The 17,256-nt window shown below is 44.2% G+C and overlaps 1 protein-coding gene across 1 annotated transcript; it reads left to right on the top strand.

The window, feature by feature from the left end:
• Positions 1 to 12,634: 12,634 nt before the first annotated feature.
• On the top strand, positions 12,635 to 16,617 carry LOC309587013 (prostate stem cell antigen-like; the record flags this gene model as incomplete). The annotated part of the gene is made up of 3 exons (XM_082304859.1): positions 12,635 to 12,734; positions 14,662 to 14,766; positions 16,406 to 16,617. Exons 1-3 carry the CDS (start codon positions 12,683 to 12,685, stop codon positions 16,615 to 16,617), a joined length of 369 nt encoding a protein of 122 aa, XP_082160985.1. The 5' UTR covers positions 12,635 to 12,682.
• Positions 16,618 to 17,256: the final 639 nt, after the last annotated feature.

Genomic DNA, 17,256 nt, shown 5'->3' with positions numbered 1-17,256 from the left:
CATGAGGCCACCTTAATGAGCTCTGTTTCTTGGGTAGGACAGAAAGAGGTTGAGGGAAAATGCCTAATGCAGCATCCAGCTGAAGGAGGAAAAGCACAGAGCAGGTGTCGTCATTGCTATAGATGACTCCACACCAGCTCTTAGGAATAATGCTCTGGGCTGGTTTCTCAGAGCCCCGCTCTGATCAGCACAGCTCCCTTCAGCCCTGCTAAAAAGTCTGTCCCCATCTTTCTTACCAGCCCCCTTTAAGTACTGAAAGGCTGCAAGAAGGTCTCCCCGCAGCCTTCTCTTCTCCAGGCTGTACAACCCCAGCTCTTTCAGCCTTTCCTCATAAGAGAGGTGCTCCAGCCATCTCATCATTTTTGTGGCCCTCCTCTGGACCCTCTCCAACAGGTCCATGTCCTTCCTGTGCTGAGGACCCCAGAGCTGGATGCAATGCTCCAGGTGGGAGTCCGATCACAGTCCAATCACTCCAATCACAAGAGCTGGCTTCTCAGAGCTTGGAACCAGGGGTAGGGAGAGTGTTACTGTTATAAATCAACAGCTGCAGTTCACTGATACAAAGTTAATAATAATGTACCTATTAAACGCTGTTTTGCTCATGATGTTAGGCCACTCTTCAACATCTCCTAGGCTGAGGTGTTTTCAGAAGGTAAACAACTCCTGCCCACCACAGCTGTGGCAAAGACTTTGGATGACTCTTTGTATCTCAGACACTTAAAACCAATTGCCCACATTACCACATGCCTCATGGGAGTAATTTTCTGCCTGGAAAGGTTATGTCAGTGCACATGTCTCCGTGGCAGGAGCACAGTGGAAGAGGTCAATAAATGCAAGTGAGCAGGAGATCACAGTAGGGACAAGGGAGCAGTTGTTGGTGCTCCTTAGCCCAAGGCACCATAATGTGTTCATCACCTAAATGCCAAAGGTGACAAGCAACACTTCTTTTCCTCCTTTTTGACAAGAACTTTCCTCAATTTCCCTTAACTTGCTTCCCACCTTTTGCACCCGGGGACATCTCCTGGAGATGGAGACTGACCTAGGACTCACCTGAATGGAGTCTGGGGAAGGACATGTATTCCCAAGGGAAGCCAAACAGGTCTGCCACTGCTTTGCAGGGGTCTGCACTTCTACACACCACTGTGGTGTTTAACAAACCTGAGGTGGTTATATGGAAGAGGGATAAAAGAAAAAAAAAAAAATAATAAACCTGGGGACAAAATATATTGCCAGGAGACTATATATAAAATAATACATAAAGCCAGGTGGCAAGATGTATAACCCTGCTAAAGAAAGTCTAAGCAGTCATATTAATTTTTAAAAAAAAAAAGGAATGATCTATGAAACTAAGTCCTATTCTTAGTACCTTAGTTAAAATAACACTATGACTTTACTTCTTGTTTCTTTTTCTTCTACACAGAAGAGGGAAAGCAAAGGCTTCACAAGCTTTTATGATAAATTGCATGTAGTTAGAGCAGGCAAGGTATTTACAAGTTGTTGTTAATAGAAATATTTATCAAAGACAGTGTAATTACCAGACAGTTTGGGTGCCTGAAAACAGAGTTGTTGTTAAAAAAAGATGGGGAAAAAAGCCAGAGGAGGAACTACAAGAGAAATTCACAGCGACATATATAAAACCAAGCGGCTTTCAATCCAAACTGGTGTCTCAGCTCTCTTTACATGGAGCAACAAGCATATTATGATGGGGCAGTAGGACCAAGGAAAGCAAGAAATGCCTGTATTAGTGGAAATAAATAACAGCAATAAAAGGTCAGGAGGTGTGGAGGATGTCCCTATCTATTGTTTGAGGGCATGTTTATTGAGTAAGACACTTGAGTCACATCCTCAGCCGAGCCAAATGGGTCTTATGGACACATTTAAGGTTACGTACATCCTTAAGTGTTTTGCCAATTGCAATCCCTAGGTAATTAAAAAGGCACCTTGGAGATGCCATCTCAGAGCAGTGATGGGGGGCTGCTTCATCAGAGGTGCCAGCTGCAGGTGAGATGTACCGCACTGGGGCTCCCCGCAAGCAGTAATTGCAGAAAAAGTCACCATGTGACCTGGCCAAGCTCCAGGCCAAACACCTCCTTCAACCCCAAATCCCGTAATGATCATCACGGATATGGTACGGCTTGCGCTGCCTGTCATTATCATTTAGCAACCCTCCCATTCCACCCCTTGAGAAGGCTCCATTTCAGCAATGAGGGAAAGTAATCGCTGTGTGTTTTACACCTTGTGAGCCCGGGCTGCAAGACGCAGTTTGCAGTGAGCACAAGTGATTATATTCCTGATACGCTCAATCTTTCAGCCAATGGAGACCTACTAGACAAATTAACAAGTAATGTCTTTACATCGTGTTTACATGGAATTCGCTTTAAAATTGTGGTCCACCTGTGTAGATTCATTTGATTCACAGACTATGTTCTGGTTTGGGCTGGGATAGAGTTAATTTTCTTCACAGTAGCTACTGTGGGGCTATGTTTTGGATTTGTGCTGAAAACAGTGTTGATGATAACACAGGGTTGATTTTGTTATTGTTGCGCAGTGCTTACGGAGAGTCAAGGCCTTTTCTGCTTCTCACCCCACCCTGCCAACGAGCAGGCTGGGGTTGCACAAAAAGTTGGGAGGGGACAGAGCTGGGACAGCTGACCCCAACTGACCAAAGGGATATCCCATACCATATGACACCATGCTTAGCAATAAAAAGCTGGGGGAAGAAGAAGGAAGAGGGGGAAATTCAGAGTTATGGCGTTTGTCTTCCTTCCCAAGTCACCGTTACGTGTGATGGAGCCCTGCTTTACTGGAGATGGCTGAACACCTGCCTGCCGATGGGAAGCAGGGAATGAATTCCTTGTTTTGTTTTGCTTGTGCGCATGGCTTTTGCTTTACCTATTAAACTGTCTTTATCTCAACCCATGAGTTTTCTTACTTTTACCCTTCTGATTTTCTCCCCCATCCCACTGTGAGGGGAGTGAGCGAGCAGCTGCGTGGTGTTTAGTTGCCAGCTGGGGTTAAACCACGACAGACTATCTGACTCTTTTACTCCATTCCCAACAGAAGTTTTTTTGAAGGTTGATTTTTTTTTTTTTTCCAAAAAGCTGCACTATTTAGTGGATGTTGAGCAAATCATTCACTCTTGCCATTCTTTGTTTGCAAATGGGTCCAATACTCACCTCACCTGGAGCACACTGGTGTGAAGGGGTTAATATTTGTAAAGTGCTTTAAGAGCCCTTAGACACAAATGCAACATCTTCCTCCCAGATAAGCCACAAAGCAAAGCTGGTCAAGCAGCCTGGCTACTGCTACTGCTACTGCAGCCAGGTTCAGCATGGAAGTGAGAGTCACCCCAATTAGTGGATTGTAATTGATGCTTTCATGCTCAAAAAGCCTCAGTTCACTGTAAAAGCAACCTCCCTGTGGCAAACACTGGCTATTTCTGTGCTTGTAAACTAAACAATGCCTGGGGATGTTTCCTGTACTGGAACACCATCATCTCTCCCAACCCTGGAAAGGTTTTAGTCTAGGTCAACTAACACCTTGCTGGTTTGAGAAAAAACAAATGGAGAATTACAAATAACTGATTTTTAAAATTTCTTACAGGAAACATTAATTGCAAACAAATCAAAACAAGGCTACACAATGCTGTATGGAAAAATACTACGAATAGTCCAAACTTACAAGTAGCACAATTTTATAAACATAGCAAAAAGAATAACCTATTCCTGCTGAAACTCTTGTGGGTTTTACAATATTAAGAAACACTAACAGGGGTCAGATGTTTTGGGTTAAATCATGTTAAAGCTGTTGGTGTTGAAGAAGAAGGAAGTGTGAGTCTGTGTGGCCCCACACATGGGAATCACAGCACCTCCAGGGCACAGCCTATCTTTTCTTCTGCAATCCCTAGCAAAAGTTGCATTATCACAAATATGGTAACTGCATATGCTTAATTTATAACCTTATTTCCAGGCAAACTCTATCAAAAATTTAATCTAATTTTTATACTCAGTGGTTATCTAAACCAACCTGATTTCATACTGTGGCTGATGCTGGCTGTTCAGATGGAAAATTCATTCTTTCTGCCCCTCTCACCTGTGCCCATTTCTTTTGATCCCTCTTCCCTTGATGTCTCTTTTTTTATTATCTTAGGCTAAAAACCTTAACTTAGATAACTCTGCAGAACTTTATCTATCCTGCTACATCCCCATCATCATCATTTGCCAGTAACTCGCTATTTACTCTTTATATTTAAGAGCAGCCTTTTCACTCAACACTCATGCAGCACCAACTCTAATAAATGCCGCTAAATGTCTACCACTGTCTCAAAAAAATTCTGTACAGTTAGAAGTTAATATGGGCCAGGGACTATTTCCAATTGCTTTGATGCAGTCCTCCTACTTGGAAGGGTAAGAGAATTTGTAGCATTTGCACAGCCATTGGTCTCAGTGGCACAAATAATAATTAAAAAACAAACCCAAAACCAACCAACCAACCAAAAAAAAAAAAACACCAACCCTTAGAGGGATATTTAATTTACTAAGATAGATATAGGCATTGCTTTTCAAAGCACGTGTTTGTCTTTGGAATTTTTAAAAAGGTTGCCATGGCTTCCGAAATGAATGGCCAGAAGAAAACATCAGACCACATTGCCTCAGTTCCTGCAGAATTTATGCTAACCCCACTGGCACTGTGCTGAGAGCAATACCTCACCTTTGGCAAAAATCTCTCTCTTAAAAAGGCTTCCAACCTTGAGCTGAGGACCTCAGTGAGAAGATGTACCTATTGGAGCTGATCCAGAGAGAAGTAAAAACAGCCAGCAGTGGCCTAGAAAAGGTGGCCAGGGATGAAAGAGGAAAAGTACTGAGGTTATTTAGTCTTGGAAAGAGCAGATGTGAGGCTGAAGATAAGCAAAGCTTTTGCAGAGGATGTCTTCGCACCAAAAAACACAAAAGGCTGAGAAATGGGTGGGATATATCCATAAAGACAAGTCTTTCACAAAAAAGCAGAATGGTCTGAATGCCACCTCCTGCTCATGAAGCCACAAAGCCACAGATAGCCAAAATTAGGGGGATATTGCAGGAGAAAGCAGTCTTTTCTGCCTTTTTCTCTTGTAATCTTTCCCTGCGCAAACACTAAAGGCCAATGTCAGAGGCAGCACACAAGCCAGATGGACATTTTGGTCCAACCGGGAACAGCCGTTCTCCCCTTCCTAAACAGCAGGAGCTCCACAACTTCCCCAGGTAGTTCTCTCCGATGCCTAATCAGTCCTACTGCTAAAAATAGCCATTGCTTATTCATGCTAAAATCATTCCAGTAATTAATAGAAAATTAATTCAAACCAGGCTGCTATGCCCCTGAGAGCATACGACCTTGCTTTGTGCAGTGAAGAAGAATTAGCCAAGGTCCATCCAAAGTGAACTATCAAAATGGGAGAAACGGACTGTCTTCAAATTCCTGACGCTTTTTTTCTTCCATGCAGGGTTTGTGGACCACAAGGGAGGAACAGCACCCGTTACCTTTCCTATTACCTCTTTATCTATTCCCTGGCCCACAATTATTTTGTATCATCATCCTTGATATTTTCTTGAAATCCTTGACATTTTCTTTGGTGGTTTTATCTTTTTTTTTTTTTTTTTCCTCATCTCTGAATGCTGTTCTTACAGTTGCATAAGTCTTAACCTCATCTATGGAAATATGGCTTATGCAGTCGCGTTGCTTGTCCATCCCTCTATCCATCCACCTGTCTGCCCATACATCTGGCTGGTTATCACCCTGCCCGGGTTCAAACAAATTCAATGAGGAGAAAGGTCTCAAAGGTCTAGACATACTCTGTTTTGTGAAAATTGGTCAAACAGAGGAGAAACACCAAAATGAGTGCTCCCAACAAAGGAATCTCAGCTCCTCAACCACGCTTAGAAGCTGCAGCCAGCTGGCCAGTTAGAAAATCCATACCCTGAACATAATGCCCAGCCAAAGAGGAAGGAGTCATGGGAGGGAGCCAAAAGGCAGGTAACGATACATGAACAGGGAACTGGGAGCTTAGAGGACAGAGGGTATGTGTGCACGGGCAACTAAGCCTCATTAGTTTCGCTGCTCATCAGCAAAATGCACTCCTTTGGCTGTGCCCAGGCTGCAGAGTCTGTAAATCCATCTCCTCCAGTTGGGTCCCGTTGGATCTCTGTTTTGATCCCAGGCACTTTCCCGTCTCTATCCTTTGGCATCACAGTTTTTGCTGAAGAGACTGAGGAGACAGTTGTTAAGTCGTGTGCTCGGTGCAGGGCTGTGGTATCGATTACAAAAAATCTATGTTTGGGGTCTGTGGCACCTCTGAAAAGGTTGCGGCGAAGCAAGATGTGCAATTTGTAAAGGTCAAGTAGGGGAAGGGATCTCTGACTCCTGCCTGGGGATGTGTGAAGGATGATTTCAGTCCAGTGACAAAATCAAAAATGTAACTGCTGGGAACAGCTTTGAGTCACAAAACACTTTTTTTTTTTTTTTTTTCCTTTTATGTGTGCATTTATTGTTGAGAATCTGAAAAAACATGACTGTCTGCAAGGTAGTAGCCTATTTAGGGCTGAGTATTCAAGCTTCCACTGTAGTCAGTAGAGATTTAGCCAACAAATGGAGCTGGGGGGGGGACAATTTGTCTGACCAAATTCAGGTGGCAGCTTTAGGATGAGTTGGACAACACCGCAAGCTCTCCTGACCAGATCTCCCCTGAGCAGAGAGTGGCCTGGGTGGTATAGCCAGATGCAACCCCCACAATTGCATCAGATGAGCTCATCTTTAGTGGCTGACGTGGGAAGAATCTCAGAGAATCACTGAATCAGTGTGATACAGGCAGTTAAAAAGTGGTAATCTGAGGATACACCAAAGAAAAATTTGAGGATACAGCAAGGAAACTATGAGGTAATGATAATTTTTTTCCAACCTGTATTGATTATTTTCGCTACTTAGATACTGTCAGAATAGGATGGCAATGCTTGGAGTTAGAAACAATTTCATTCCCCTGGTGCTGCTTGCCAAAAAGCCTCCTAGCCAGTACTTAAAATAGGATATAAAGCCAGAATAAAGTCCTCTCTTCAGAGCCATTCATATACGCTTTATTTAGCAAAAACCCCTCTCTTTTCGTAATGGCTCCAAGAAACTGTGGGTTGAGTTTTCAAATTGATTTTCCAGCTAAAGAGTTAAAACAGGAGGAAATGACAGATATTAATCAGAATTCCCATTATCTCTCCTGGCTTGTACCACTCATCTTCTGCTTTCCTAAGCACTGGAGCATTTGATAAAGCAGTCAGGAAAAAAACTTTTTTAATGAAACAGTTTTTGTAAGAATTTGCCAATTCATCAAAATCAAATTGCTTCACAACACTGCATCTCTCCGGCCCAATTAGTTTATAATTAGTTAACACAAAGTGGAACAGTTCTAAGAAGCGGGACAAAGACAAGTACAATCTGAATTCCAGTATCTATGGATAGAGCATCTGCTCAAGCAAAAGGAAACATGACTTAAGAGGACTGATCCTGTATCTCTCGCATCTTAATTGCATGTCCTAACCAGCAGAGATTGGCTATTCTAGATTGATCTTGCTCTCTCTACCTGAGTTTGATTGCAAAATCCATCCTGGACTTAAAATAGCTTTATTATTTCTGCAGAACATTTCTTTGTCAACAAAATGGTATTTTCCAACCCAGAAAATATTTTGTCAACAAATTCACAACCAAGTCACAAAACAGCCCTGACAAATACATTCCCTCAGGAAAATACTTTCCCCACGTGTAAGACCATGAACCGAGCTCCTGTCCCGCAGTTTCTTCCCTAAGCCATGTTAAAATGGGGTAAGCAGTACTACCCAAAAGTGCTGGCCTCAAAATGGGGACAAGAAGGACCATAAGTGGCCATGCATTGAATTAACCCACTTCCACATGGGGAGCAATTGTCCACTCTGGCCCCATATGGGGCTCGGTGTGTCCAGCCATCACATCTACCCTTTTCTACCTGCAGCAGCTGGACTGGAAATCTCAGGTTCTTCCCCATCGATATTCTGTGGCTTCCTATAGGGGCCAGAGCAATTAAATAATTTTCCTGAGGGAAGGAAAAGGACACAGACTAGGAAGCAGCTAGGGTGCTTGAGGGTCCTGGTCTGAGGTCTGATGTTGCCCTGTTGTGTGATCTCAGGAAAGTCATGTGTTCTGCCTGTATTTCAAACTACATTTCCTACATCTGTCCACAGAAAACTGCAATGCCTGGTATGCGAGGGGGTAAGAAAGCGTTTTGTAAGGGCAAAGCAAGCACAGAACTGCTTTGTGATCCTAGCACAGGCTACTGTCCCCACACTTCACCCCAACTCCGAAGCGTAGGCATAGGAAAATGCCCTCCTTTTTTCCCTGCAAACAACTCAGAGATGCGCGAGGCATCACCAGCAGAAGCTGGCAGGGATCCCGCACTCCGAGTCTTTTACAACCAAAAGAGCTTAGCAATTAGCAAAATAACAAAAAAAAATGTCAAATGCATTTTTGATGCTCTGAAGTTGCCGAGATTTTAAACAAACAGTCTGGGCTGCTCCCACACACCGAGAGGTCTGTGCACCAGCAGCGTAGCAACAGCACCACCGTATGGGGCTCTCCAACCCTTACAGCCCTCAGGATCTGGTCCATCTACAGTTTGCTCCGCAAAGATTAGCACCGTGGTAGGAGCAATTTGCAGCAATGCATTGATTTCATGGTTGTCAGCAAGAACATATCTGATGTGACGGTGAAGTTTTTCTCCAAGCTCGTCAGGCTGGCTTCTGACATCTGAAATCCTGAATGGGAATAGATGGATGTTTGGGTCTGTGCCTGGACCCTCGTAGAAATACTCAAGGTCAAACAGGCTTCTTGCTTGTTAAACCTTTAGAATGCTCACTGCTTGTACTTGTTTGCACCCATAGATCTCAAAATACTTCCCTTGTGATGCAAGAGTCATGAGCCCTATTTGCCATTAGAGGAAGAAGAGGCACAAAGAAGGGAAGGCACATGCCAAAGGTCCCTCAGCAGCCCAGTGACAGAGATCCCAAGATGTCTCTGTCTTTTCTCAATGTTCTACTCTTAATGACAGCTCCAGTTTCTGCTGCTGGACTCTGGATGATGTCTCAGGCAGCCTAGCCTTACCTGCATGTGCTCTGAAGCTCACTTGACCAGTAAACCTAGATGTAAATCCTTGTAGTGTGAGCTAGACCATGACATGAAACAGTGTTAAGCATCTACAGATGTAGCAGCTGGAGCCTATCTCTGCTGGCAGTCGAGGGCAGCCCTGGAGCAGCAGGAGTCATGTTTCCTGCTGCTGGGCCAGCGTCGTGCCTGTCCATCCCAAGACACGTGCACAGGAGAGTGGAAAACAGATGAGAGCTTGGTGAGAAATACTTTAGACTGAGACAGGGGACGTACTGTGGCCTTTTGTCACAAGGAGAGCAAAGCCTGCCTGGAATCGCGTACAAGGTTAGAAGAGGGTGCACAGGACCAGCTACTCTGGCTCCTTCTGACTACTAGCTATCCATCCATCTCTGTGGACATCTGTATATCTACTCAGTTTTAAATCTTTTTCTCCCCTTATCTACCCATCTGTCTTCATGTCTATCCAATCACATGCCTCATTTATGATCCATGCTTCCCTCCTTACAGACAAGTCTGTAATGTGATTTGCCGTACTGCCATCTAGTGACTCAGTCTCATTTATCCCCCACCCATTCTGACTTGGGACAGTTCAATACTCCTGAGGCTGCTTGCTTTCCCAGGAACACAGCTGTGCAGCTGTTAGAAATTCATACTTCGATGCCTAAAATTGGCCACTAAAATCCCTTATCATACATCCTACATCTCCACATCCTGAGTAGATTTGCAGAGATCACTGCAGACAGCACCAACTCATTCACTGCACATGTACCAAACACCTTCCAGGAGTGGAGAAGTCAATATTTCCTTCTGCAGCCCATTGCAACCTCCACACGTGTACTTAGAACACTCTGAAAAGGAGCTGCAAGCCATGCTTATGCTGAGCAAGCAATGCAGTGACCTCTCTTCAGGGCCAGGCAGCCTTGGACAGCAGCTCCTCTTGTTCATGAACTTAATTCTGGCTTGAATTAAGGCATCTGAGAAGGTGTTACATCTCTGAGCTCAGAGGCTGGAGACTCTGCAGGATCCCCTGATGATCCGGCTCTTTCAAGGACTACAAGTCATTCAGCAGCTTGGATGAGTGTGTGGAACTTCATTTTAGTTTCCTCTTTGCTGGGTTTTGGGTTTTTTTTTCCTCTTCTGCTTACAAAAGACATATTCACACAAAAAAAGGCAGTCTGCGACTTAATAGTCTTAATACTTATTAAGACTATTAATAAGTCTTAATACCTTATCTCTGTCATCTTGCAGGCCTCCCTACAGCCTCTTCAGACCACCTAGCCAAACGATTGCCACAGCCCAGGAAATCAGAGCAATTTTCTTTTGCCTTTGGAGACACTTAGTATCTCTATCCAGATTTCCCAGGCACCATCTCACCTATTGCCCTTCTTGTCCTCAAATTTCCAGCTCATGCCCACCACTGTTACTGAACCCCTCAATACGACACCGTGCTCTACACCATGATCCACCACCACTTCCCCAGCCTGACACCCGGCAGGTGAATGAGGATGGAGCAAATAATCAAGTCCTCTTTCCCTCCCTCCTCAACAGAAAGCTCCAGACCTGTATCTATCAGGAATCTGCAATGACAACATAAAATGGTATTAAAAAAAAACCAAAATCCAAGTGATTAGTAGACATCCTTAGATTCTCAGGGCAAATAGATGGTCTTTTTTATGCAGTTAGATGAACTGGGGATTTTATAACATCAGGAAAATAAAAAATACCATGCACACACAATCCTATGGACAACTGCATGTTAATGTATGTGTAATAAATATAACGGGGCACGTTTGCCATCTTCAGGACTCGAGCAGGAACTGCACACAGATGTTCAGAAAAACAGTGCGAACCAATTGATGTAAGGATATAGGAATGACAGGGTTCTCATACAGCCAAGCTGCAGCCAAGCAGGACTGGGGCATGGACAGGCTCTTAGCTGTGTGCATCTCTTTCACAGCACCATGAGTCCTGGTCTTCACTGGCAGCCCTGATGCTATTAGAAAAAGAATAAAAAGAAATAATAGTACTAGGAGAGTTTGACTGGCAGCAAATCAGGCTGCTGAGGATGAAAAGAGCACTCCATCTTCCTTATCAATGAGTTGCTTGAAGGAAGAAATATTTAATTCAAGGTCTGGGTGGATTTGATGGGGTGACCATGTTATGCTTTCCCCTTGGCCCTGTTCTTCCCTAGCACAAAGAACCAAACCCTACAGGGACAATCATAAGGGATTAAAAAAGAAAAATAGCCTTAAATATCTCTGAATAAGGAACACCAGAATCTGAGAACATATTGCCACTTTTTTATCCAGCTATTCCATAAAAGTTGGCTATAAATGAGATAGTCTGCAAAAATATGATGAAGCAAAAGTCAATAGTCACAGAAAGAAGGTGTTGGGTTTTTTTCTTTTTAAACAGAAGTTCAAGAGTCCAAGGGGAAGCACTTAAGATCCCCACAGAGGAAACAGATTTGCAAAATCATCCCCTGCACCAGATTCTCCACTGGTGTAAATCAGGGCAGTGTCATTAACTTCAGCAGACTTAGTCCAGCTGACCTTCTATCACTCATCCCACAGCCACTGATGAAGATCAATGATCCACCAACCTGCCAGCACACCTTCCTTTCAATTTGAAGAAGTACCTGGTGTCCTAAGAGCTAAACTGCATGAGAGCAAATCCCTGCTGGCTATTACTGCAAGGCGCTAAGTTCCTGAGGTTTAAGAAAGACCCTAAATAAAATGAGAAACCATGGCAAACTGAATTTAGCAGAAAGGCCTATTCACTGGTGGAGTGGGGTGAGAAGAATAAAAGGCCTTGACCCTGTGTAAGCATTGCTCAGCAATAACAAAAATATCCCTGTATTATCAACACTGTTTCCAGCACAAATCCAAAACATAGCCCCATAGCAACTACTATGAAGAAAATTAACTCTATCCCAGCCAAAACCAGCACAAGACAACACATACGAATAAGGGCAAATGAGCACCTGGATACCTGGAAGAGGTCAATGCATTGCAATTTGCCCACATACCTTGCTACCACATGCCACGAGCGTCACAGAGACACTCACGCATGCAGATAAATAGCTGGAGATGTTTATTAAAAGAACATTTTGTCCTTCATTTAAACACAATAGCTCCACTCAGGGTAGCAATGGGGGTGGAGAGCCTTGTTCACAGGGTGCAACTGCAGCCTCGCTGGCTCTAGGGAAATGCATAAGGCCAGCCTTGTTCTAAAGAATTTGGGGTTTTTTCCACTCATGTGAACATTTTGCCCAAGGGTAGGAGGAAAGGCGTGGGCATAGTGGTGGAGAGGAGCTGCTGGCAGCTCCGAGAGTCACAGTGAAATAGGAGAGGCACCTAACGCAAATATCACCACCGCAAACCAACCCCTCCCTTGGTCCAGCGAGCAGCCTTATTCAGGTGCCTTCACAGGGTAACCTTCTGGGCATGCCCGATTGCTGCCTCCCATGGTATATAAACTGCCCCAAGAGGAAACAACCCATATTCAGCACAAGAGAGGCTATCCCAAAATGAAGGCTTTCTTTGTCCTCCTGCTGGGAGCAGTCCTGTGCTTGGACTCAGGTAAGACAACATGGAGAGTCTACCTCGCGTCCCCTCCCGCAGATCTTCAGCTAGGAGAAAAGACTTGTGATGGTGTTTGGCAGTGAGGGAAGAAATGCTGACGCAGTTGTCATATGAAGACATTTGTTTTTTGATGGGATGTCCTGGGTGTTGCACGGAAAAAATGCATAGTCCTACCCTGCTGATGGTGTGATCTTAGTGCTGGGTAGAGCAGCTTCCAGGAAAGATAAATCCTATACAAACCCGAATTTAACTGAAATCAAAATTATTTAAGCCAGACCATGTAGTTGTGTGTGTGTGGTTTTTTTACGTGGGGTAGAAGGGTTATTTTTCTTCTTCCCAGGCTATCAAAATTGCAACTTTTCTGCAAAGATAAGTTTTGTTCCCACTTGTTTTCTGACTCTTCATTTCAAAAGTGGCCTCTGATGCTGCACAGGTTGTCAGAATTTTAATAGGACAGAAAAAGGAATAATGCCATGGTGTGTTATTTTATAAACTGGATGGGTGGGATTTGGGCACTGTCAGGATTTTCTGGCCTCACCGGGAAAAAGTGGTTTTAAACTAGCTCTTCCCTATTACAAGAGAACAAAAGAAGCAGATCTGAGCAGAAATGTTTCTCAATAAGCAGAGGATGCTTAAAGAATAGGCTGAGAAGGGTCTTGTACAGTCCTGGCCAGACGTTCCCCTCTGCCAGCTTCCATCAGAGTTCTCTGAAATTTGACTTTCATTACATTAGAAGTCAGATAAATGTGAGAGCAGAGTGCAGCACTACAGACAAACTGGGTTTTGGCTCCTTGCCTCTCTGACTGCATCAGTTATTTATACCAGAACGTCTTGGACAGAGGGAGACCTAGTGCCTCAAATCACTTCTTGTTCCTGCTCTGAATAACACTAATTTCTAAATAGGGCTTTTCTGTGTCCTGAAAGAATATTTTAGGCATTAGGATATTGACTTGAGGGACTCATGCTACAAGCCTGGTGGTCATGGGGTTAAAGTACATATGTATACATTAACTCACACACTTGCAAGGCTGCAGTGATGCCCTGGGGCACAGGTAGGTAATAGGAACAGCTAATTGCACCATGCTCTCACTCCTCTGGGGACTATTTCTCATCAGGGATAGACACTTGTAAGCTGCAATGCTTATTCTGCCTTTGCTTGATGTGCATAACAGCACAGCAGATGTTAACAACGCTGACTTGCATCCCCCATAGAGTGGCATGTCCATGAGGGGGTGGAAACACGTGGTGACCCAGTTCTCAGAGGGAGGCGAAAGACTTGTTTGCATTTTGCTTTCTAAGAGGGGGTGATGAAGAGTACGTGTCACAAGTTGATCAAACTGAGACAATGGGCTGGAAGAGACCTTGCAAATTGCCTGCTCCATCCTTCCCTCACCCTCTCTTCCCTCTGGCCTTTCCCTCCAACCCTGGCAATGCCTCAGCTAAGGCTCACAAGCCCACCAGGTAAAACACTAATGTCTATAGAGGCAGACAAATAATATCAACCTGTCCTTCTGGGGACTTCATCCCTTCATCACAGCTTAGGAGATGGGAATATCACAAAAAGCCTGTTCCAGACAAGAACTGAGTTAGGCATCCAGAGGAAGAAGCATTTGGGAAGCACTTCCCATTGACTGATGAGACCAGTCAATGGGACCAGCTATCCGGCTGGTCTCTTTTTGCACCCTCACCGTACTGACTAGATCTGAAACAGCTTCAGCACCTGCAAAATTTGACTCTCACTCCAAGTAAGTGTACTGTTCTCCACTGAAAATGGAAAAAAAACCATTGTTTTCCCAATAATAGAGGTACTGTCTTTCTTTGAGGACCCATGGGAATGGTCCTGTTTCCCAGTTCAAGCACTAACTTGGGTTCCCTGAAGAGTTTCAGATGGATTTGTCTTATAAACCCTCTTGGTCTCTTGCAGGTTCTTCTTTGCAGTGTTACAGCTGCACATCACAGCTCAGCAACTCCAAATGTCAGACGAAAGTGGACTGCAAGGAAAAGGAAACATGCAAGACAGATGTGATCAGTAAGGAAAAGTTGGGGTGGGCAATGTCTTAGTTGTGGTGTCAGAGCCAAGCACGGTCCCAGACTCAGGTGTCCAAGCCAGCCCCACCTATTCCAGATACACCAGCTGTCATGGGCCAGCAAAGCTCAGTGTGCAGCAGAAAGAGAAAAGCCATCAGAAGGAAAAGGTGAAAAAAAAATTCAGATTACTTTCATGTTAAGTAGAAATGGCAGAAGAAAAATGTTTATCCCTTGGTGATATCTGGTTCCTTGGTAGTGGTGCTGACCATCACCAAGTCCTCTCCCCACACTGGCCATGAGAGTGTGATTACAAAGTCATATTAGTACATGCATGCTGTACCCCATAATTTCCTCAATGTTCGCCAACAGATCATGCTAAAAAGCAGTACGGCCAGTGCAGTACCAGTTCCTGGAATGAACCTCAGGAGGGTGCAGCTGCCCAACAAGGCACTAGCTGTTAGGCACTTGACATTGCAAATACCTACCAATGCCTATAACCTATACAAAATTATGTTTATTTCTCTTTCATAACACCAAAAGTGATTTGCTTACAAGGACAATAGTAAAGTTTATGGCTTTGAAAAGTTTGGAATATGGATTAAAATGTGAGGGACTGAGTCTGGTGAGACCTAGTCATGAAGTTAAGGGTAGCATTCAATGACAGAGCTGACTTTAGGTGAATTCAATGAAAAGGATAGAATTTCACCTAGGCTCATCTACAGCCATCTGTGAATGCAGCCATCTGTGTGTCTCCGGGTAAACCCCTTTAACAGATTATGATTTAACTCTCCAATTCTAGACCTGGCAAAAAAATGTTTACCCTGTCCAGATCTGTGGGGACAGCTCAGTTGCTCTTAGACCTGGGGCACAAAACTCATCAGTGGCTTCTTCAAACTCATCTCTGTCAAGCAGTAAATGTAATACCTCCAGTAGGCATTGTCCTTGTTGGAAATGTGCAATTCCATGGCCATGCATTCACATGCAGGAGAGCCAACACATTGTATAACCCACTGGCCCTATACAGTAAATTTTCGTATGTCAAAGACTTGGTGCCCAGAATAAATTGTGCAAGATCAGGAGATCTCATGCAGACTGTAATCGGATGGTAATCAGCAGTTACTGAGTATTAACTGGCCACAGAAAAATAGCCTGTGCCTCTCAGAAACCAGTCAAACAGTAACTGTGTCATCTGTGAAATGGGAATAGCCATGTTTCCATAACTTCCCTGGGTGTTGAAAGGCTCCGTGCAACAAAGATGGATGGGGTACAAGCAAAGATTACCCCACGTGTTTGCTCCTCATCCATTAGTAGCTTAGACTCCCCAAACGAGGTGTTAATGGCTACTTCCATTATTAATTAAATAATTAGAATTTCTGTAGTTGCTGCTGTTTTAGAAAGCCTTGAGAATTGTGCTGTGGAATACACTGCCTTAAGCAAATACTTGGGGATTGAAACCCTTCCCCCCTGCTGACAAACTGACACCCCAAAAATACAACAAAAAAACATGCTGCTGTTTAGAAACATTCATTTTGTTTCCAAGAAGTGAGCTCAGATAAGAATAGCATCTCATTATTCAGTTCCGTGAGGTTTAGCCTGGCTTGCATTGAGTCTTTGTAATAATGGTCCTGCTTTCCTTCCAGAGGTCGTAGGGCTCTTCAACATCATCAGCAAGGGCTGTGACTCGTCATGTGAATCACTCTATCAGGACTTCAGTGTGGGCAACAGGAATATCTCTTGCTGCAGCAGCAACCTCTGCAATGTCAACGCAGCGGGCAGCGTGAGGTACAGCTATGGGATGGCAGCAGGGATAGCAGCCAGTGTGCTCTGGCCCTTCCTGAACAACAGACTGTGAGGAGCAAAGAGGACTCCCATGACCACAGAAAGTCTTGGAATACCCCTCTTATGACAGGAATTGTAACCGTGAGCAAGGTGGTGTGTTGGGCACACAGCATCCTTGGAGCTGATGGCAGGTCTTTGCCATATGATAGCTTCTTCATTACTGTTATTGTATTGCTGTAGTGCTAACAGATAAGAAAATATGTGTGCATGCTATCTGCATAACACCTAAAATATACTTATTTCTGAACCAAGTCTGAGTTTGTTACCTGTATATCACTTAGTCATGTATTTTTGCACCCAACAGCAACTGCAGGTGGGTGTATTGCATGTCTGGCCAATGTTCAGTCTTGGTCATTGCTGTGTAATGGTGATATGTGCCAAGAGGTGCCATGGCAGAGCAGAGCTGGCATCTGTACCTCCAAAGCTTGAGGGGCTTTGGCTTATGACAAACTTTGGAGGGGACATACCCCAAGAAAACCCATGAAGAGCAGTCACACCTGAAGGGGAACTTGCTTGTGATCTAGAGACCCTGGAACCCTGCACTTTGTTAGCTACCATACCAGACAAAAGCGGTGCTCACCTTCCCTGCTACGTGTGCATGCAGCCATTCATACGCCTTCCCACAGCTGTAGCATCCTTGGGATGGTGGGCA

The sequence above is a fragment of the Platalea leucorodia genome (genome assembly GCF_965183815.1).
Source record: "Platalea leucorodia genome assembly, chromosome: 1".
Classification (NCBI taxonomy): domain Eukaryota; kingdom Metazoa; phylum Chordata; class Aves; order Pelecaniformes; family Threskiornithidae; genus Platalea; species Platalea leucorodia.
The sequence above is the reverse complement of the archived record's forward strand: the minus strand, read 5'-3'. Positions and strand labels throughout refer to the sequence as shown.